The sequence below is a fragment of the Struthio camelus genome, chromosome 21 (assembly GCF_040807025.1).
Source record: "Struthio camelus isolate bStrCam1 chromosome 21, bStrCam1.hap1, whole genome shotgun sequence".
NCBI lineage: Eukaryota > Metazoa > Chordata > Aves > Struthioniformes > Struthionidae > Struthio > Struthio camelus.
Window position 1 is genome coordinate 6615150 of NC_090962.1, and position 23780 is coordinate 6638929.

The 23780-nt window shown below is 44.2% G+C and overlaps 1 protein-coding gene across 3 annotated transcripts in view; it reads left to right on the top strand.

The window, feature by feature from the left end:
- Positions 1-23780, top strand: part of DISP3 (dispatched RND transporter family member 3) — a 111415-nt gene that overhangs the window by 19292 nt on the left and 68343 nt on the right. The window contains exon 1 of one of the 3 annotated variants that reach the window (XM_009671438.2): positions 15122-15158. The exons of the other annotated variants lie outside the window; for them this stretch is intronic. Coding sequence (XP_009669733.2) covers positions 15150-15158 — 9 coding nt within the window. The 5' untranslated portion in view covers positions 15122-15149. Of the gene's footprint in view, positions 1-15121; positions 15159-23780 lie in introns of those variants that run through there. 3 annotated transcript variants of the gene reach the window in all.

The window sequence follows — 23780 nt, forward strand, 5'->3', positions numbered from 1 at the left end:
ATCATGTGCTAGGAGCTAAGGGTCGATGGTCTGGGGAGTTTTCTATTTCTGTGTCGGATTCAAGCAGAAGAGGAGGAAAGGACTGGTGCATCATGGGCAGTGTGAGGTTGAGTGCAAACTCGGAGGGAGGGGAAAGACTCTGTTTCCCTTAACTCATCCTGAGTTCAATGCAGGCTCAAGGGCTGGCACAAACTGTATTTCCCATGAGACCTGTGCAGTCCAGTGAGAATGCAGTGAGAAGATGGGTTACAGCTTATGAAAGGGGGGTGTTATTGAGAGGGTTGTGCATTACTGGAAGCACAGAAAATCAGACCTGAGGAAAAGGGCATAGAGGCTCATAAAGGAGACTGATGTGGTGGAGGGATCTTTGCAAGGCTGCTTGGAGGTGCATCCTCTTCTACCATGAATGTGAGGATCCTGGTTTTCTCTTATCACTTGCAGCCACGCCAGGCACTAGATGTGGCAAGCTGGGGTGAGGGGAGGAAATAAGGGAGTGGGGTGGTGGTGGGTCCTCTTCCATCAGGTGGGAACATAGTGGTCTGGCTGTGCTTCAGAATGCATCAGGCTGGCAGGCAGAGCACTTGCCTCAACTAACTGCACTGAGGGAAAAAAGCTGTGTCTTGGCCCCTTGCAAACACCACTCATACTGTGAAAGAGATATCCAGTGAAGACATCACTTGTGTGTGCAAATGGGAGAACAGTGGGACTGAGAGCTGCATCCCCTTTGGGAACTGGGTTATCCTTAGGGAATGGGTGTGTGGGGGAGGGTGAGGAGCTGTAGGCTGGCAGGCAGCATTTACTTCCACACGTGTGTTTATCTCTAGAGTGCTCAACAACCTTTATGGCTGAGCAGGGGTGTAAATCTTATTGGATTCAGGTCCTGGGTGGATGATTATTCCCTCTTTCTTTCTCCCCCACCTCCCATGCCCTCCACAGTATGGATATGAGACACTATTTACAGTCTATAAATGGATACAACACTGTGTGCTTAATGTGGAGAGACACCTTATAATCAGGTAAGGCACGGGGTGGGAGGCAGCCTTTCCTGCAATCAGCTCACCAGTTCTTGCTCCTTCCCACATATAGTCAGTCCTTCAGCCTCCTGTCACACTCATCTTTGGGAAGCTCATTTCTTTCATTTCCCCTTAAAATGACTTGTAGCCTATAAAACCTGGAGCAGGGCAGCTCCGTGCTCAGAATCCTAAGGTGCTGGCCCTAACAGGAAGAGGTGGCTGGGTGCCAGGAGGGAGGCTGTGGCACTGTAATTCCACATCAGGGCTGTGGTTTGGCTCTTGCGGCTTTTGAGGCTATCAAAGCGTCTTACTTAATTACAGCCATAGCAATCAATCTTTCTCCCTGTTCATTATGCTTCCAGTCAGGGTTAGCAGTGTTTTTATTCTTGAGGCCCCAGGGAAGTTTTCAGCTCGTAAGGAATCGGAGCCAACCATACTGACTCACGTGGGTCATATCTGTAGGACTGTGTTCTGGCCGCATGGCTGGAGGAAGAGTGTGGGGTAGTAAAGCTTGGGACATCTGGCACTGCAAGGTTTGGTTCTTTTTCGCCCAGTGAAGCTCCACTGAGTGGGCCCTGTGCCTAGAGATGGCTACAGGGCTTTGCCATTAACTGGCACTGCCAGCCGAGTTGCTAGAGCCCTTGCACAGGGGCAGTTAGTTGTTCCAAGGCATTAGAACTGGGCTGAATGTAACATATCAGGTCATTATGGCATTATCTCTTCATTACGTTCAAAGTGCTGTTGGAGCTCAGGGAGGAGCACAGGGACACAGACTGAGAGGAGGGAAGCGGCTCATTAGCTGCCCAGAGGAATCAAGCTGAACATCTCTTTTCTCAGGCAGAGGCTCTGTCATCACCCAGCAAAGGACAAGTCTATTAGAAATTAGGTCTCGGCTCAAGGACAGCTGTGTGTATCTCTATATACACATGCTGATATACAAGTACAGCATGTCGCATGTCGCCTACATATATCCCTACTAGCTGAGCTTTCAGGTGTAAGGCTGCCTTTCGTGGATAACCTAGATGCCAGGAAGTGTTGTTATTTACATGTTATGCTAGATGAAGTGCTGGGAAAAAGCTCCTGGTGGTCTCTTAGCTCACCCAGCAGCTGCTGGACTTTGTCTGCAGTGACTTTGCAACACTCCTTATTCCTGCTGCTCTCCCTCTTTGGACATGGCCCTCTTTGGATGGCCATTAACTTGTTTACTCCATGCTGGCCCCCAGCATCACAGACTTTTTGCTGGACAATATATCAACAAAAAGCATTTGGCAAGATTGATGGGACTGTTGCTGCCAACTGTGGACCGTGAGAAGTAAAAAATGTCCTTTTTGCGGCAATAAAATATAAAACGGGACCCAATTTCTCTCCAGGGTAGGAGTCATTATGTTTGACAATGCTGTAAAACACATGGTGCTACAGCACAGGGTTGAGAGCCAGAGTAAACGCTGCTTTCAGAAACCTCATTCATTGTAAAGCTGGGATGTGTGATTCATTACAAAACAAGATTGGAAGGGTCTTGGGTGGAAGCAGTCTCCCATCACCCATTCTCTTCCTCTCTGCAAGTGCTGAAAATCCCTTTACAAGGTTTGCACAGATTTTCCAAAACTGATTTGAAATTTATTCAGTCAAATTGGAGCAACTACTTTGGCTACACACAGGAAGTCTGGTTTACTCCTTGATTAAATCAGTTTACCTTAATTGGCTCACAGCATGATTAAACTGAAGGAGTTACATGAAGGAATTTTCACTAGTTAAACAGTACACATAGGCAACTCGAGCTGATAGACCTCAGTCTTTCTGTTTGTACCGAAGATGCTGGACTTTGCACAAGCACAAGGACTTTAGGGGAGAAAATGAGTTCCTGCTCTCATATAATCTGGTTCCACTTGTGTTTCTGCCTGTTTATCCTTCACTTTGTCTAATGCCTATTATTGTGCTAGTCTTTATATACTGGACATCTCTGGCAATGTTATTTTAGTGAAATGCTGGCTCCAACATTTTGATTTCAGTTACACTGCGCCAGGAGAGGCCTGTATTTCTAAAATCTATCTGAGGCAAGGGAAAAAGGAGATGGTATGTCAGGCAGGAGCAGAAAATGAAGGAGAGATGAGAGAGGTGTAGCTGTAGGGCTCAATTGTTCCCCAGAGTGCACAGGAAAGAGATGTTCATGCCAGAAATATAGTGCAAACTATGTTGTCTCATCCTCTATGCAGTGTGCTCAGCAGAGCGTGTGTGCTCAGACTAGTGGGAGAAGTATCTTCTCTGGGTCCTTCCTACTTCATGTCAACATTTCCAATTCTTAACCAAATCAGGTTGCCTCAGGACTGAAAACTCTTGGAAGTTCAGTTTTAGGAGGGTAATAAAATAAAAGCCCTTTCAGAGGAAGAAAAAGTATACTGGGCAACTCTGAGATTCTGTCCTTTTCTCCAGGACACCCTGTCCTAGAAATACATCTCCTTCTCACTTTGTGAGCACTTACCACTGGGCTCTGCAGAGCTACCAGTGTCCCAAAGGCTGAGCTTGATGCTGGCTGACCCTTGGTCGATCAGGCAGTGTTTCTTATTTAGGGGGGCTGGAGAAAACATAAGAGAGACCTGTGCTTTATGCTATGTATCTCAGGAAATTTAGTGTAAATGCAAAAAGCAGTAAGATCACCTTAAGCCAAGACAACAGGGGTTTTTGGATTACCAAGTGCATCCTTTTGTAAGAGCATAAGAGGGAGTACTCCTGTAAATGGTTCTTTTTACTACATCTGTGAATACAGACGTTTACCTGAGATGGGGCAGTGTGATCTCTCTGACAGCTCCCAATAGCACAAGAATAAAAATTGTGAACAAATGCTATCCTTGGTTGATGATTTCACATGCTATTACCAACTGGGTAAGACTCCTTTGATGCTCAGTGGTGCACGTCATTGTTAGATTTTTCTTTTTCCGGCTGGTTCATTGTTATATTTTTCTTTCTCCAGCTGGTTCCTTCTTTGATGAATTAGTTTCTTTTCTAAATAGCCTTAGATTCTGCTTGTCTGGTGTTGAACACCTTGTATCCAAGTAGGGTATAATTTGCACCACTATTGAATGTAGCCTGTAGCCCATAGTATGTGACCTGTTATGCCTTCATGAAGGTCTAGAATATGTAGACTAGAACATGGACTAAATTTTCACAAGGTCCCAGGCTAAGGCTGGTCTATGTAAAAGGGATAAGCACTCCCTTTATATCTGAAATGCTGAACTGTTTGGGAATTCTGGTCCGTGTGATGAAGAACTGCACCTTCCTGCTATTGCCTCCTCTTACTTCTCCCCAACCCCTTCCGCAGTCTGTGCTTAGCATATCACAGATACTTTGGTAAACTGCAAAAAGGCTAGTCCCCACTGGCTCTAAAATGCTAGAACATTTTCACACAGCTATTGTTGCACAATAGGTAAGTATATTATATAAGGCACTCTTAATGTCAGGCAAAGGCAGTGGTGTGATTATGGAGTGTGAAAGAGAAAGCGAAGACCCCTTAAAAATGAAAGAAAAACAGGTGAAAAAACATACTGAGGGCAGCAGTTTCTGGTTTGGCAGAAAATATTTTTAGCGTAGAACCCCTCTTCCAATCCCCCTATGTCTCTTTCTCTTTATCATCTCCCAACACCTTATCTCCCTCTTCTGTCAGGAACTTGCTCTGGGGTTTATTCTTACTATGCAAGCTTGTCATGTCTGTGTTTAATGAAGTTTAATTGTCTTCTGAGATTCGATGAATAATTATAAATCTCTTCAAGATGCAATCACAAGCACTTCACGGTTCATTAACGGTGGAAAATCAATTGTAATTCACGTAATCCCTCTCTCCTGACCAGTCATACGCTTGTCTACTCTGTGCACCTTGTCGTTCCTTCCTCGTTTCAACATAGGGGAGTAGATTTGTTTATTTTTTTGTGAAACAAGTTAGAGTTTAGCTAGGGTAACGGGAAAGAAAGTGGAGAAGGCAGGAAGTGGGAAGCAGGAACTAGACAGCAAGGCTAGATAAGCCTCCATGGGAAATCTAGCCGTTTCATGACGTGTGCGCTTTGGAGATATTGTGAGTTCCAGATGGAAAGTTTCATTGGTTTGGAGACCCTCATCTCTAAGAGTCTGGTGGCCTCGCTTTGGAGAATGTCTTTTGCTATATACATTGCATCTTTCTTCCTCGTGATCTGATCTTCAGTTTGAACTCAAGTTAAAAATTTTACTGATTAATATCTCCTGAGTTCTAGGAGCCTTTGGGCTTTTTGAAAAATAAGAACTGAGAGTTTATTTTTGGTGGCACTGGAGAAGCTGGAGGTGTCAGCACTGGCACAGGAAGCTATTCAATGCTATCTTTAGCTTTTTTAGCTGCAGATGGCATATGAATGCAGCTGCAGAATGATCCTGGAGTGACTTTTCTAATTGAAACTCTTTAACCTTTCTGCACAATTACAGCTACAAAATTTTAATGAATGCAGAAAAGATGGTTATTTTTTAACTTTTTTTAAAGGTTAAAAGATTGAAGAATAAAAGAGAGACTGAGAGAAAGAGGGATAGAAATTAATGCAGTTGAGTTTGCAGTTTGCAGCAGCCCCAGGAGAGCTCTGCAATGAAGATGACATTTCCATACAATTGACATTTCCCAACTGGAGCAGTCCTCTGATTTGCAGCTGCTTATGTGTGAAGACCATCATAAAGAAGATCATTTAGTTCCTCATATCCATCAAAAGGGATTTATTTTCCCCCCATCCCCCTATCCCCTGAATCTCCTTTTCAGAGCTGCTGGCACACAAGCTGCAAACTCTCAGACTCTGCTTCACCTTTTGTGGTGGTGACTTTTGCCAGACCTGCTGCTTTTTCAGCTCACTGTGGAGTCTTGCAAAAAGGAGAACTTCCTTTTTACTGAAAAGATGGATGGCTCTGTTGGGAGCAATGGTTCTCTGGAGTTCAGCTTCCAGTTTTGCCCCCAAGACCGTATGTTTTGTGCGTCTGCCTATTTGTTCGTATGTCTGCATGTATGTTGGATCTCCTACTAAAGCGGATGCTTTAGGAGGAGAATTGGAACCAGACTTCTTTTGTGCCAAATGTAAATGCATACATTTTTGGTTGAGCATACGCACCTCACTCTCCCTGTATATTTACACATCTTTACATGTCTGTATACATGATCCTTTATGGTAAGGCGTGCGTGTGCACTCATGCCAAAACACAAGAATGCATGGCTGTGTATTTGTGTGTACTTCCTACATGGAGATCCACAGGAACTGTGTGAATGCAGCATACCACTAAGTGAGTTTGTGTGTCATTTTCCATTTATTTGTACATTTGCATGTTTGTGTGTAGCATGCAACTGGTTGTTTGTGGTTATGTGCAGCTATTACTCTGTGTATTTTACTTTACATGCTTAGTTATATGGGCATGTCCATACATATGTATGAGTTTGCCTGTACACATGCTGATACGAGTGTAACTGATAACACAGATTGTTTATTAGATAGTCATTAAGTAGTCACTTGGGTAAAAATTATTTTTTTATTTTAATTCCTGTTACATTTCTTCATGATAAAAGGAGGAGTCTACAAGGAGTCCTCACAGAGCATAGCTCTGTGGTTTTCAGGGCCTGCAGGCTCACGTACAGGCTTCCAGCATCTACAGCCTTCACTGGTTATACTTCCTTCTGGGCACAGGTTCCCATGGAACAGGGCAGATCTACTTCCAGATTGTACCAATTTTTCCAAAGTGCATGTGTCAAATTGCAGATGTGTGCTCCATGACACTACATCGTTTTGAATCTGCTTAATTCAATTTAGATGAGTAGGATATGCATCTTCAGCTGAATTATTCCTCTTCAGTAAATATGTTGCTGCAGTGATCAATTGGCATGTAATTAACAAACAATAACTATCTTATTAAATCTAAATGAAATGCAAATTCAGTTTGGTTTCATTTAGATCCCCCCGTGATGAGTTCCTTTGCCTTTCCTTCAGCCCTCTCTCCCCTTGAGAGAGAGCTGCTGCTGTGGCTGTCACTAGATACAGCAGTTGGCGTGCTGCTTTCTAGGTCAGTGTTGAACCAATGTTTCATGCATGCCTTGTGCTTGCACAGCAAGTCACTATGGGCAAAGCTGGATCAATTCAGCCAGCAGCATAGGCCACATGGCACAGTGCTTTTATTAACCTTCTAATCCTGATGCTTCCCTGTAGGGGCATTTTGGACAGCACAGAGATCAAGCCCGCACTTTCTTTTCACTGCTTGCCACCAGGCTCTGAAGCTTCTGTCTTTGCCCTGAACCATAGCTCCTCTCAGCCTCTGCCGCAGCCCCTCTAATCAGCACTTTGCTGTCTTTTGGTGCCTAGCTGGTGTGCAGCTGCAGCACTTCCCTAGGCTGAAGCCGCAGCTGCTGTGTACGCACTAGCTGCCTGCCCTGCCGATCTGCCTTCCTTATTGCAGCTGCTGCCCCTGCCTGCCTCTCCAGGCTAGACTTTCTGAACACTGCTGCTTGCTGAGCACAAGGCTGGGTTAATGTAGTCCTCTGTGGGAGCTGCTGCATTGTTGGGAGCCCTGATGAATGGAAACGCCCAGCAACTTGGTCAAACAGGCTTTGCTCAAGAGCAGATAATGTTATTGTCCTGGTCAGATCTGAATTCAGCTGTTTACCAACCTACTTACTGTGAGATATGAATTGGAACTGGATGACAGAAACTAAAAAGAAAGTCCAGGTGGCTGTTGTCCTAAATTGCCATGTTACATTGGTATATAGTGCTCATAACATATCGTATTTCAGCTGAGAAATGGTTGTGTTCGGTGGTGAGTGAGCTGATCCCTACCTGATGTCATCCAGTGACCAGGCCAATGGAGCAACACTCAAGACATTTGATATCCTGGGCTGCATGAGGAAGAGTGTTGCTAGCAGGTCGAGGGAGGTGACCCTCCCCCTCTACTCAGCCCTGGGGAGGCCACATCTGCGGTACTGTGTCCAATTCTGGGCTCCCCAGTCCAAGAGAGACATGGCCCTACTGGAGAGAGTCCAGTGGAGGGCTACAAAAATGATGAGGGGACTGGAGCATCTCTGCTCTGAAGAAAGGCTGCGAGAGCTGGGCCTGTTTAGCCTGGAGAAGAGAAGACTGAGAGGCGATCCCATCCATGTGTACAAGTATCTGAAGGGGGAGTGTGAAGAGGATGAGGCCAGCCTCTTCTCCGTGGTGCCCAGCAACAGGACAAGAGGCAACGGGCAGAAACTGAACCACAGGAAGTTCCATCTGACCAGGAGGAAAAACTCCTTGACTGTGAGGGTGACGGAGTACTGGCACAGGTTGCCCAGAGAGGTAGTGGAGTCTCCTTCGCTGGAGATATTCAAAACCCGCCTGGACGCGGTCCTGGGCACTGTGCTCTAGAGGACCGTGCTGGAGCAGGGAGGTTGGACTAGATGATCTCCAGAGGTCCCTTCCAACCTCAACCATTCTGTGATTCTGTGCTTGTTTGCTCTGCTTTCATTCTCCTGTCTATAAAATGGCTATAATGATACACATTTTCTGCATAAAAAGCTTCAAAATCTTTCCTGAATAGAGCTGTGCAAGACTAGATGTTTTCTTTAGTATCTTCTAGTTTGATGTTTTGCTAAAATAAAAGACACTACAGAAAGATACAAATATGAAAAGTGCTGACAGATTGTTATTAGCAAGAAAGCCACTGGAAAATATTCCTTGCAGATTTTGACCATCATGGGCAAATTCCTACCTATAAATTAACCCCCAATTCTTCTTTGAACAAGGGTCACCTTTTGACCCTCTTATACTGTGACAGAATTGATGGCTAACAAAGAAATTAATTTTTTAGGAAAGAAGCTGAAAATGGGGATGGTGTGCTGGTGGACAACTGTGCTGCAGTTATACAGAATAATAGGAAGATTTTGATGAGTGGGATTCCTGTTGTCTTAAGTATGTCTACAGAAGAAGGTTTCTCCTGTGAATCTAAATTGTCTTTGAACTTTTTTCAGAGGCGGAGACATACATTCATAAAATGACAAAAATACTTTAGCATCTCTTAGGAGAAGTGCCAAGTAAAATGTGAACTTCTACCTGAAGTTTCCAGAGTAGGGTGTCCAGGCTGTATTCACGTAGTTTTAGTTGATGATTCGGTTCCCAGCAGCCTGCAGGTGCAAGGGTAGGGTACTCCAAGAGGACATCTCAGATACTTCTCAATTCCTCATGTTATTTCAGACCCACTTCTCCACACAGAGGCATTGAACAGGAATTCTGTCATTGGCTGCAGTAGAGTATGAACAAACACTTTACAGAAGGTGGCTTTGGTTACTGTGCAGCTGTGAAAAGGGATAGTTACAGAGCCATGTCTCTTCTTAAACCTTGTTCTTGTATCCCAATTTATATCAGTGCAAACCAGCTGTGAACTGTCACTGCTAGGAGTGAGAATGTGTCGCAGCCATCTTATCCTGCTCAAAATGGTGAGAGCAGGTGAAGAGGGATGGAGAAACAGGTCCAGGGGCTTCATATGTTCTGCTCCCTTGGCAGGATCAGTTTTCCTGGGTGCTTTTTGCTCCTGTACAAATGGGATGTCCCACAGGGATAGGGAGGGCAGAACTTGGATGACTTATGTGTATCAGAGAGAAGACCTTGCCATTAATGATAGCTCAAACATCTCTGGGGCTTCTGTTTCAAGGGACAGAAACATAGACAGCAGAAAACGTAAGAGAACAACGCAAGGTGCTAATACAAAGTGATCCCAGCGAGCAGCAATTGAGCTTCTACAAAGCACAATTTAGACAGGTAGGAGTGAACCCTGCATCCTGAAAGTTCCCTGTGTGCAGGCCCTTGCCCTGCTCTTCTTTGAGTGGTGACTTGTGTTCAAGGGAGGGAGCTGCTGGTTGTGAGTCATCTCTATTACCGAGCTATTAGATAGATATTCCTGAAATAGCAACAGATCAATTGATTCATAAGTAATTAATGCGTTCTCCTCCCTTGGGCAACTCAGAATCTATAGCTCAGAAATTAGATAACACAGCTTGGCTCTGTTCGGCAGGGAAGTGAAAACATTGGCACTTGAATTCCTTGAGGCCCTGCACATACTGCTGTGGGCATCATCTCTTCTACTGCAGAGACCTTCCCTTCTGGTTTTGGGAACCCTGGCAATTATCTTGTGCATGAAGTGGAGCATCTCCTGCTGTAGCTACTGGAGAATTCTAGTTTTAGCTGTTTAAATGGATTAGTCATCTGCATGTTCCCCCTAATGCTGTGGTTGTCATATCTTTTCCCTATGTGGCTGGTAATACCACTGCCTGCAGCAGTGTGCAGAGTGAAAGAACAAGAGGTGCTCCTGGTCCACACCAGTATTACTGGGATCAGAATCAAGTTCTTTGCAATGTTTCAGCAAGAGCTTTGCGGAACTTTATGAAGGGAGCAAAGTCTGGTACATCAGTCTGTGGAAACTCTGGTGCACAGAATCAGGGGTGGAGTAGAGTTAGGCATATGTTTCTACAGCTTAGTGAAGCATCAGGGTTCTGCAGCTGTGTTCCTGGAAACAACTTTTCCTATATCACGTCTGACTTCCGAGTAAGAGGAAACAAGGCTTTCTTTTGATTCCTGATCATAAACAAGATGTTCATGGCAGTGTTCCTTTTATGAGAACTGATGAGCAGTAAAAAAACTAGCAAAACCGTAATCTGGACAGCTGGGTGGCTTGGTTCTTGGGAATTCCAGTCGTGTCCTCTCTGCTGTCAGAGAGAGTTAGACTAAATGGAAACAAGACCTTGAAAATCTTAGGCTGAGTTCCTGCAGCTTTCTAATCTTCCGCAATATCCCGTAGGTGCTCCGATTCAAGCTCTCTTGGCATGCCCTAAGGGTTGAGCAATGGGCAAGCATTGGACTGGAGGGAACCAAGCTCCTAAAAATTCTAAGGCTTATGGGAATACTATTATTTTTATTTATTATTTGAAGTCACTACAAACACTAATTAACAACCTCCGGGGGGAGTCTGCTAGCTGTGTATCCTGCTGGGCTTGAAAGCGCCTGCGTTCGTTTTGTATTTAAGTTGATGTTTTAATTACACTGCCCCCTAATTATCTTAACCAGCTTTTAAAAAATAACTTTCCACTGAACCATTCACATGAGCTGCTAATTGGCTCCCTTCTGTTTACGTAGATCTGGCTGGCTCAGACAAACATGGCAATGGAATGACAGGTATGTTTGGGAAGAGCATAGGCTCCTTTCATACACCAGTGCTTCTGCCCTGTTTGCCTTCATGATAATGAATCAGATTCCAGGGTGAGATGGAGATGGTTACCCTGGCAAGTGCTTTACCATTTATTCATTGGCTGTGTGTGATGAGGTGATCCGGTGCTCCTATTTCCACAGGTTACTCCATCTTCAGGGCATCTAATCGCTGGCCCAGCAGCAAATTACTCAGTTTCCATGTTCACCCAGTTTGGACTAATTCACAGTTCATAATTAATGGACCTTGACCCTGGCTGGGAGCAAGGTCAGTTCTTGGCACAGATAATTACATTAATAATGTATGCAGTGGCTGCTGCCAATTGTAGAGGTCACCACCCAAGCTCAGTCGTTCATGGGCCTGCTGGGTCTCAGACTCAGATAGCAGGACTGGAAGGAGGAGCAGCACATCTTGAATTCCGGGCATCCCTCCTCATGCTCATGCTCTGCCTACCATGGGACAATATTTCTTGTGCCTAACGAAGGTTGGTGTTATCTGGCTCATCCTTCTTCTAAGCCTCCCTCTCCCATCCAAACAAGCTCTTAAGTGATACTCTGTGGTTCCAGTCACATATCTGCCCACTACTGATCCATACAGCCGGGCTAAGTGTGTCTTTGGGGGAGTGTGTGTTCTGGGTTTGGGGGTGTCTGTATGTTATTGGATCACTGCAAGTAGTCTTAGATGGGTGTGTGAGTCCACACATGATCATATGCCTTTATGCGTGCTGCAGGCTAGACCTCTGTCTGTGAATGGCTGTGTCATCCTGCAAGCTGGGGATATTCAGCTATATTAGTGGGCGAGTACACGACTGCACACTTCTTAGCGCATGGGGGTCAGGTTTGATTTAGAGCTCTGCAGTCATGCGTTATTTGAATGTCCTCTGCTTGATGCATTCCCAAGGGGCTGATCTACATATTATATCTCATGCAGTTTGTCAGCCTGCTTTTTCTTTCTCGTTTTCATGCGTTTATTTAAAACTTCTACCACAGCCAACAAAACGCAGTGTGAGGAAAGGTGTCCCAGAGGTAGCTGGTGGATGTGTGTAATACTTCATTACTTGTGTCAACAATGCACAATGCAAAAGCGTCCTATGTGCCCTCAGCTCCCATTTAGAGATATGTACTAATTAGACTTTTATTACAATGTGTATTTGAAAACAATTAGAATTATGGTGGCAGCATGTGACTAATTCAACCTCACAATGTTGATACCAGTTAGTTCAGCAACCAGCAACTCAGTCTGATTGCCAGAGTGCATATGTATGTGAATAGCCTTTCATCTGGTGCCACTGCAGCCCCCTGCTGTCAAAGAGGGAGACAGATGCTCTTTATTGCTCTTTAGCATCCTATAGGCTCCTATCCAGAATGTTGGGGTATACATGTCCCAGATGCCTGGAATATTTGTGTTGGGCCAGAAGAAAATATGCATGGTGAGGGACTTGCCAGAAGTGGATGGGCTGGGTACAGGCTGTCCTTTACCCTAACATCAATCAGCATTTTTGCCTTCTGAAAGCAGTGGAGTTTGCTGTGTCAGTATTTGCACCCATGTGCTTCAGTGCTTGGCAGTTCTTAGGCAGAGACAGTTCAGGTATGGATGGAGCAGTGCAGATCTCTGTCAGAAGCTTATTTTGAGTTAAAAGTCCAGAAGTGTCTTTTGAAGAGATTGACTCTGGAATCGTGGATGTGTGTCTCTGTCTGTCGTCTTCTGAAGCTTTGTTGTAGCTTTGTGGAATGAAATAAGACAGAGAACACCAATTTGTCTGATATGACAGTTAGAAAACAGTAATAACCTTGGGCCATTGGTCACTACTGGCCCACTAGTGCCACTAGCTGGAAGAGAAAGGCTTTCCCTTCACTGCTGTTCCCCAATCCATCTGGCATTGCTCCAAAGATCTCTGTTGCCAGAAGACGCTGAGCAGAACGTATTCTTGGAGATAAGTGATTCTTCCCCTTTGAGGAATTTGCCTTCAGCAGCCCTCATCTACTCTTATTAACTTCCATGTCACAAGACAAAATAAAGGCCTTCATTTTCTACATTTCCAAGTAGCAGAGTTTTGCCCGCCTTTTAGCAGAAGCCTCCTTTTGCCATCATCGCCATCTGTTTTCAAATAGCCCATAAAGAGATAAGGCTGGGTTTTAGTTTAACGCACAAGGCTTGCTGTTTGACTGCAAATGCTTTCCGGTTTGTGAAGGCCACACTATTTCTTGTCGTTATTGTGACAAGTTTAGCCTCTGCAGCTATACTTTCTTACTTTAAATCCTGTATGTGGTTCTTCTGTCCTGTGGCCATGGTATTCCAGAGCTCTGGAAATAGGGGAAGAGGAAGAAAAAGGCCAAGTATTTTGCAGGGAATGGCTAGTATTTTATATTCATGGCATCCCAGCTTCATTTCTTTTTTAAATACATTGACAAGTGCCTCCTTTGACAGCTTTTGTCTAGCTTCAGTCTCTGCCTGAATTAATGCAGCGGTAGTACAGGTTTTAAGCACCTTGCATGCAAGTCAATGGCTGTAATTGTCAGTTAAAATTTGCCAGTGGAATGAAATAAAGACCCTTGAAGGTATAAAAAGCCAAAGCTGGAGATAAGGAGCTGTTTTATATTGACTTTCATTCCAGAGATTGGAAGGGGAACACAGGTTTTTGTCATCTGAGCAAAAGCCCTTATGCACCAAAAAGGTAATGCAAGGCAGTGAGAGATACAGGCATTGATGGATGAACAGGAGAAGAGTGGGGAGGATGCATAGAAAATAAAGTGGTGAGAAGAATATTTTTCTGCTCTTTCACTTCTACGTTAATGGACATAATGTTGCTTCTTCTAAGGGCACCGTCCCAATTCCAGAGCAGTGCAGATGCGAGTAGTATGGCCCTTTAGCATTTTGCTGGCACCTAAGGGGAGCCTGTGGGGCTTGTTTAACAACACATACAGATAACTGACAAGAGAGAACTACCTGTTTTTGCAGGAAAATGCAGGCAGGGAAATGAATGGGGTGAGCTATATTTTACCTCTGCGCACCTGCAACACTGCACAGTGAGGCGTGTCTTTTCCAAAGGGGTCTTTTTGTCAAGGATATGAAGAAACCTGGAGCTTTGATCTTTCCAGTGCTCACCCTGATGAGCTGTCCTTTCTGATCTCAATATGAAGAACTGAATCCCAGAGACAGCAGAGTTGAGAACTAGGCTATATTCTCTTACTTTGAGTCAATAAGTCAAGACTAAAGAGGGAGTTTTCCACTGAAATTACAGAACTTTTTGGCACCAGGTTCAACAGAATAAGGATTTCACCTTGTCAGTCTTTCTAAAAGGCACATTTCAAGTTAAACATAGGCTGTTGGATTCCGTGCAGCAGTGTCTGGCTGAAATGCTACTAACTGCGCTATGTAGACTAGTTGACTACAGGACTTTAGGAGCTGATAACATCTCAATACGGTCGAGAAGACCGTACCTTCTTCCTCTTTGTCAAAATGCACCCTCATTATTTTCAGGTATTGGTGCCAGTGGATTTGAAAGTGCAATGTGCGGCACATTGCACCATCAGTTGGGCACCGCAATTTACTTCCTTCCCAAACTCACTGTGCCTGTCTATCTTAACTCTTGCTAGTGCTGGAATGCCAGAACATGCTGGAGAGACTCACTGTTCTTGGCCAAAACCTCACATTTTCCTTCCTTTTTCAGAGAGGCCAACAGAACTGAATGATATTGGTCAATGTCCTTACCTTTACTTAAAACAAGCTGTGCTCATTTTCTCTGTTAATCGATTTGAGCTATTAACACCACAAAATAGAAACAATGGGACTTTGTGTCTGGACAGGAATCAGGTTAATGAGTACACTGGAGCTATATAAAACAAGTGAACTTTGCTGTGAAGACAAATCTTTTGAGAGGACGTGTGAGTCTCAGGCATTGTGTTAGTGCTCTGCCATCCCGGAATGATGGAGGTATGGAAGGCTTGCTGGCTTTTACTGTAATGGAGAAGTGGGTCTTTGGGGATAGTTTGATCCCTTTACAGCTTTAATGTTAGCAGATCTCACGTATTTTGGCCTGCCTGTTACACTCGCAGTAAAACTCAGCTTCATTGTCAAAACGTTGCAACTGAAAAAAAGGGGGGAAAGGGAAAAAGATTTGATTTACTTGGTTATATACTTTTCTTTTAAAACAAACAAACCGTTTTCCAGCTGACGGGATTTATATGGGTACTTAATCTGGAGCTAATCATAATCTGCAAAGATGCAGCTTCCCGTAACTGGCTTGCTGTAATACCTGAAGTTTATAGAACTGGTGCAGCCAATCAGAGACCCTCAGAGAGTCGTATCAGCCCAGATCCTTCAGCTGAGAGGAGCAGTTTGCTTCTTTTTATGAGCTTCTCCCACCCTTCCAGCTTCCCTTGATTACTGTTTTCTTGAAATTAGCTCCTTAAAATTCTTACAGTCAATCTCCTAGACCTCCCAGCTGACACATCGGCTGTTCTTCTCCTTCGTAAGAATTCACATGGAGCATGTGAAGTGTGAACATTTTTGTTTGCTAATAAAGACCGTGGAGGGATGTTAAACCAATAGACTCTACCTTACAAGAAGATGAGTTGAAAAGATTATACTGCCTTCCCCTTTTCGATTCACAAGCTCAACTCGCAGTCTGGCAATGGTTTCAAGCGTGATGTTCCTAAGGAACACAGGAAATAGAGGTGGAAATGGAAGGCACTGTGGTTTAATGGTGAATGCACCAGCTGCCAAAACTGCCACCAGTTCAACTCTGCAGCTTCAAACATGCAGTATCTTTCCATGCATTTATTTCCCTGTGTGTGAAAAAACAATGTCAGCTTGCATTCTCCTTCTGCCTCTTGTGGTAATCCCCCCTCCGAGGTATTTCTGGTATTTGATTCAGTTCAGTGTAGTAATTCTGTAGCACGCTGATCTGCTTTAAAACGTGAACTACTGTGGAGATGATTGGTAATGTCTGGCAGTTTGTTTAACTTTTACTTAGGACTCCAGGGTGAAGCATCTGGAGACTATTCCCTCTGCCATGCTCTTTTCTCTTCCTTCAGTTTATTAATTAAATATTTATTTCTTTATTTCATCATTTCTGTTTTTAGTTGCCTCTCACATCTAGAGGAACTGAGAGAAACATTCAATTCGTTGTCTTCTGCATGCACGCTCTTCTCTCGTCTCTAAGCGGTGTCTTGGGGAATTCCTCCTTCTGAAAGTGTTGGGTTTCTTTCGTGTTTTGCCGAGTTGCCGTTTCTGAAAAGTTTTATATTTACTCAAGTAGCCAAAGGTCATTATTTATTCAACCGGAAGAATAAAATCATAAGCAGCTGGGAGGCTTTATCTGTACTTGTGTTTTCCTTTTAAAATCTGCAATTTGCTAAAACCCACTGTATGAGTATTTAACAATCATTTTTTCCCCTTATGCATGTCTATTTATGAGTGGAAAAATAGACACTGATTGCATGATATAGCTGATTAGTTAAACAAATGCTCTGCAGCCTCAGCCGTATTGGAGCTCTCTGTATTGACCTCATGTACTATTTCTCTGTACATAACAAATACCAGAGTGGTGCATATCCTCACTTGGCATAAATTTGCATAGCAAGTTCTGCTGATTTACACCACTGAAAGATGTATTTACCCTTCTAGTGATGATGGATTTCATCAAAACTCCTAATGCTACTAGCAGGGCAGATTGCAATGAGAACAGGATGGGCTGAGATCAATAGCATTTTAATTTCCTTAGGTCTGCAGTCCTGTAGCAAGCACATTTTTTTATTATCATTCTTTCCGAACCATGGCCCGAAGCCAGACTGGTTCCATGCACTGCACTGAGCTCTCTGAAGTATTCAGTTGTGTCTCTTGGTTACTGACGATGGCATTCAGGTCTCTGGTGTGACTGTATAAATTCGCTGCAGGTCTGAAAAATGGAGAAATGACTCCCCAAAGACGTTTTCGTAGTCTCAGAATGCAGCAGATTCAGAAGCAACAAAACAAAACCAATTCTGCCTCGTTCTAACAAAGTTTCCCCTTCCCCATATTTCTGGGGATCTAATATTCTCATTATCGCTAAAGTGATGGTAGCAGTCAGAGGCACAAAGTGATTGAATGCATAGGCGGATACTCATTTATTCTTACAGATGAGACAAATATGGAGAGAGCTGGCAGGGGGGAGTTGGCAGGGAAGATGCAATACTGCCATCCCCAACTGCTGCAGCTTGAAGACACTTCTTTAGAAGATGTTCCCAAGCTACAATTAGGGAGGCAATTAAAGAATCCTGTGAAAAACATCTTGGCAGCCAAATATGTCATCTACAAGGAGCTGAAGCAGTAGTGTACTTCTGTCTGTCCATGGCACAGTGTAGTCATAAAAATTAGCTGTTCTCCCTTCCATCATTGGAACAGTTTGCAAAACCTAGTCTCTTATTCCCCAGATGTCCACATAGAACTAAACTAATGAGAAGCACGTTACTGAAACTGCTATTTGTCCAAAGGACTTTGGGCAGGATAAAGAGTTTGTCTACACTGAAGTCTTGGATTGATAATATATGCCTAGCACGGGCATCTTTCATTTAATTGTTCTAGGTAACAATAGCAGCAAAGATGAAATTGGGTGGACGTAAGCCTAAATGAGCCATGTGTGCTGAGGACACCTGGCAGGTGTGTGCAGCCCACACTGAAATTTATGCTCCTGTTACCACATATGGGCTTATTCGTAGCTAGCTCAGGTATTCACACTGCCAGCAGACTTCAATTGCACCGCAGGTAAAGATAACACGATACATTGGTTGATAGTCCCCATTTTTACAGGGTAAGTGAAGGTGGAATTCCACAATAACCACATCCAATTGGAATAATGTGAAGGCTTATGCAGGGCAGTTTTAGTTTTCTGGGCTGCTTTTTCACTGGGAAATCTAAACGCTCTGAATCGCGTAGCAATTGTGGATGTAATAACTTGACAATGTTAAATATCATTAATGATATTTAACACTGATCTACGGGAACTTGCAAATGACCATGTAGTTACACAGTGTTTGCAGCGTAAATGCCAATTAATGCTGTAGCTGTTTGTGCTTAGTAGATTATATCAGGAAATCCCACAGAGTGGGAAGAAGTGTCAAGTGATCTATTACAGGAGAAATGGGTGATAATATAAAACTGATAATTAAGGAAAATCTTGGTCTTCACCCTGATCCATCTGCTAAAGCAATAGCAGACCTCCTCCTGCTCAGGAGTCATATGCAGAAACCTGAAAAACAATGTGTGTGTGTGTGTGTGTGTGTATGTGTGTGTGTGTCTGAGCGCATGCGCACGTGAATGGTCGTCCATCTGTCCCTAACAAATTAAGTAAGGTAAAGGAATTGTTATAGCGGTTAGTTAAGGGAATTTTGTTTTAACTTAAGTGGCAGAGGTCTATATTCTTGGAGAAAAAGGCCTGGGGTTCTGGGTTTTTACTCCCAGTGATTTATACAGTAATTGTCTGTAGTACGCAGTACATAGATTTGTTCTAACAGGAACCTGGAAAGTGCTCTGATGCAGAGACGGTCCTGGCCTCCCTCCAGATCCCTCACCGAAGCCGCTGAGTGTTGGTCACGCAAGCTGCAGTGTTCTGGGAGCACCAAGACGATGCATCAGCTCATCAATTTCAGCAAAGGGTTTACATCTCTCTCTAACGCGCTGGCCAGTAAAGTGTTTGTCACTCACATGAAAAAGGGGAGAAAGCGGACAGTCAGCCGCTTCACGAGGAAGCTTGGGAGGAAGAATTTGTATTTCACTGTAGACAGAAATTGCTGTTGCTGTTTTTACCCCTTCTCTCAGCTGCAAAGGAGACCTAAGAGAGAAGGAGAAAGACAGAGAGAGAACAAGGAATGCTGTGCTGATTTTTGGTCAATAAACCTATTTCTAGTTAGGAAATACATCAACAGTAGGTGTACAGTATATGTTCTTCTGCAGGGTGCTCGTCCTAATGGTAAGAAGCCAAATTTTAATAATACTTGCATCAGCATGAATGTGAAGTAATCCCAGTGAATTCATGGTGTTTAACTTGGATTTGTACCAATATCAAACAGGGCAAAATCTGGCTGATTTATGTCAAAGGCCTTCTTTGTCATAATGACTAGAACAGCCTTGCATTGCAGCTTCCCTTTCTGTAGGCTTAAGGATGCCCTTCTCTTCTTTAGTACAGGGTTTGAGGATCTAATTTCATGGCCAATGGTAGATGTCTTTCCCTTCAGAGATGAAGGCCACTTCTTACCTGATGGGAGTTCTTGAGGTTGCATTCAGCCCTGGTGTATGCAGAAGTAACTCCATCACTTGTGTCTGAGCCATCATCTTTTGTGCCTCGTGTGGTATCGCCACGTGCTGCTGGCGACAATGGTAATGAAGCATTTGTATTTGAAAGGAAGAAGCTAGAAAAGGAGTAAAGAAGTGGCAGTGATGAGAGAGGGTTGCAACTTGGATGAGACAGGGAGAAGAGAAATGCAATGGAAAATTAAAGTGCCGGGGTAGAGCATTAAGTGATGTAGATGGGCATCTGGAGTTCCTCCAAATCACATCGAAAGAGAACCTGTCCTGAAACTCCCACCATCCCTTCTCTGTGCCAGGTTATTGTTGCATTAAAAATCTGTCAGTCTAGCAAATCAGTCTCAGGTGAATACAGGCAGCAAAAGGCAGGTTGAAGGGTGAAGTGAAAAGACCTAAACGAAGGATAAATGTGAATATCAAATGCAGATGAGAGCTGACAAAAGGCTTTAAATGTGCAGACTAGGACATGAGCATGGGAGAGCAGCAGTACAAGGGAGAGAAGCACAGGAAACGCTGTACTCTCTAAACATGTCAATCTTACAGAGAGGTGACAGCTGTCAAGGCAGATGACAGTCAGGTGGATTGTCACCTGCGTTGACAGAGAAATGAGTTCTGCTTATTATGGAAGATTTTATTTTAATGATGTGCTACCTTTTTCCTGTTTTCCTGAATCAGTCAGAAGTTGGTCCAAATTCTGATCTCTGTTAGGTGCTCTCAGCAGTTTCCACTGAAATCAAAAAGCCTTTTACAGCTCGTCAGAACCATGATTTGGCTCTAGCTCCCCTGATCTCACTGGAGTTGTTCTTCTCTGAGTAGAATCGGAAGTATTCTACAAGCACAAATGCATGTAAGACCAGGTGTTGCTCAGATAACATGGGAATAGCACTCTTACACGTCCTCAAGTTAGTGTAACCCCAGGGTAACTGAAAGCAGCATTATGTCCTGTCAGTTTGGAGAATCCATTATTTTTTCTCTTTCTCCTTTTTCCCGCATGGAGCTGAGGAAAGGTCAAACTGCAGTGCTAACCACTGATTCAGAAGTCATATATACACCTTGCCTCTATCAAACCTTTCAGTTCTGCACAAAGGTTACAAAAATCTCCTTGCCAAAATGTGCCTGTTCTGCTCAGTGTGTTGGCTGACAGGCAAGAGCAAACAGCCTTGGAAATGCGTTGTTCATTATCAGCCAGTCCAGGCGGTGAGATACCTTCTTTTTTCCCCATTTCTGGAGCAGGTTGTTGGGACATCAGTCTTTTGTTGATGCTGTTATGTCTTTTTCTCTACCAGAGAAGTGACAGCAAGGAGGGCCTTGGTGATTGTCTAGTTGTGTCATCACTAGGAAAGGAGCAGGACCATAGCTCACTCTTGTTTTGTTGTTACAAGCTCACTCAGTTTATCTTTCCTTTATGTTCCTGTATGTTGTGTGTGAATTTAGCTCTCCAGAAGTTTCAACAAACATTTCTGCACACCTCCAGAGTCAGTTCAGTGCAGGTAGGTTCAGGGCTCAGCTCTGTCCTGGAAAGATGATCTGTAGGGGAAAGGATTCAATCCTTGCCTTCTGTGCAAGCACCCCCAGAAGTTATCTGCAGCTATGATTCCACAGCCATTGTACCAGATTGATATACTCCCAGCTCCTCTGGCAGAACAAATTTGATTCTTGTGCATTGTTATACATGACTGCATCTCTGTTGGATTAGCCCATGTGCATAGTTCAGAGTTCATGGCAGTTTATGCTTTTATGTCAGCTTTCATGTCGGCTGCAGGAGGACAAACAATACCTGATCAAGTATGAAGTTGGGGTGTTGCAGATATAATGCACACTTCTGTGCCCATTGCTTGGCAATGGGATGCTCTTTCCAGGAGTGTCCTCTCAGCTGGAGTATAGCATTTCAACAGAAGGGGCGTTACAGAAGGAACCTGTAATCGGGGAGGAAGTCTAGTAAAGCTGAAAAAAAGAGTGGAAGAAAGAATTAGAGACAGAAAAGCAAACAGGACCTAACTTGCATTTTACTGAGTTCCCTTGAAGAAGCCCTCAGCTCCCAGGGACTGCAGGGCAGGTGGATTTTGCTGAGTATTTATACCACTCTTTTATTATTCTCACACCGCAGTTACAGACAGGATTTTGATGGGAACAGGAAATGCTTTATACCTTGCTGGATCTGACACGGTGAAAGACAGCAGTAAGGGCACAGCTCAGGGGTTGCAAAAGAGTGAGGGAATGGGGACAGGCAGGGAACGTGCTCTAGCGTTTATCACGCCTGCTCCATGACCCCTTACCAGGCACCAGCAAAAAGCCCTAGCACCTTCCAAGAGCCATTTTACAGGAGGGGAAACAGAGGCAGAGAGAGAGGAAGGCTCCATTTTCCTAGTACGCCTATCCATTTCGTATGACTCCATTTTCTCCTTAAATATGCATGAGGTTTGTGTGAGATCCCAGATGTTACCAGAAGAGAGCCAGAAACAGAAGCCAGGAGGCCAGAGTCCCTGAACAGGGCTCTGCCTCTTCTCCCGGGAAGTGCTATGTCAAATCCCAAAGCAGCTGGAGGTACAACCCCCACATCAAAGGCAGGGAGGAATCTGCAGCTGGGTTGCTAGCAGAAATAGTTAGTGGAAGAAAATATTCACCTAACCCTTAATTATTTAGAGCCAGAATTAATTTTGCAGTTCCTCTGGCAGGCTTTTCTGGTCATTAGGGCACTGGCAATGAGTCTTTCCCAGCAATCCAGCTATCGATCAATCTCTCTGAAGGCTAATGTGTCACTGAGAGCTTGGAGATAGCTGTGTCTCAGGACAGAAGCTGAGCAAGGCAGAATTTATCTGTGCTCTTAAACTTTGCTTTCCTTTATTTCCTTCCCCTCCTCTCAGAGAGATGATAAAAATAAAGACACATAAACCCAAGAAGAACGAATAAAGGCTTCATCCTGTTGAGGGACTGTGTTTTGAGCGTTTGGCTAGCTTTCATTGTAAGTGCTGCTGACTCGAAGAAATTCTTTTGATCGTCTAAACCCTGGCTGGATTAAATTGCCAAATCCCATTAAATTCCTTGGGATTTGCAGCAGATGTTGAATGAAAGATTTCTCTGTTGCCCGCCAGTCCCCTGCATGGCACTTCAGACCTCTGCTATGCCCAGAGGCAGAGGGCAGCATCAGAGGGATCATCTTTAATCCCTCATCTATTGTGCAAAGGGCTGAGAGGCCTCAGAGATCATCTGATCCCACCCAGGGCACAAGGACAGCTTCAGATGGAAGGAGGTCCTGGACAGGGACGTTCTGGCCTTGCCTAGAGTGGGGACCTCTTTTTGTATGAACCCCAGCACTGGAGGGGCAGGGTAGCAGCGTGTAGAAAAAAGGAGTGAACTCTGGGCAACACTGTGCAAGATTTGTTTGCATTAGCTCTCTACTTTCTGGCTTTCCCCTCCCATCCTTGCTTCTGCCATCACCCAAAGGCTTGGGAGTATTAGGAAGAGCTTATATGTTATTAATGCCTGTAACCAGTGGCCAGGCAAACTGCACCATTACAAAGCCAGGTCTGTTTCATGCCGTCTTTCCACTTCCTCTGGCTTTTCTGCTCTGTTTGTCTGGAATGAACAGAGATGAAGTGAAATGAATTAGAGCCTCTCCCTGTTTCTTGCTCACGACCTAGAGGGAGAGTTAAGTGTCACTATGTCTGGATCACAGTTTGTGACTCTAGAGCAATGCGCTATCTTTCCCTAACAAGTGCTAGCATGCACAGGATCCTTCTCTCCTATTCAACACCTATTTTGCACAAACCAGCCCCCTCCTTTCTGCTCTTGCCCCTATGCTCCATACACTTTTCTTCTACAGGCTCAAATCCATCAGATGCTAAACGTTTCCAGAGAATGAGAGCTGAAGCCCACTAAGTCAGAGGAAGCACTTGTTCAACTTCAGCAAGCTTTGGCTAAGTTTCAAAAATGCATAACTTCTTTGAGGGGAACATGGAGCTGTGTGGTCTCCCTCCAGGAATCCCAGTGCTGCACATACATACCTACTCACTGTATCTAGTGCCTACTTTAGTTACTGGAAGGATTAGCTCCACTCCTGCAAGCAGACAGAGCTAGTTCTTACTTTTTCACCAGTGGGCATGGAAACCGCATTTCCCTTTTAAGCCTGAAGCAGTAGGTCAATCTGTTCTGGATTTCTGAATCTTCCTTCCCCCTCCTTCCTGGGTTTCTGGGAAGATCTGCCCGATGTCTCTGATCAGGAGGTTAGAGCAGCCAGAGAAAAGGTCTTTCCTGGGTTTACCTTGTCTCCAA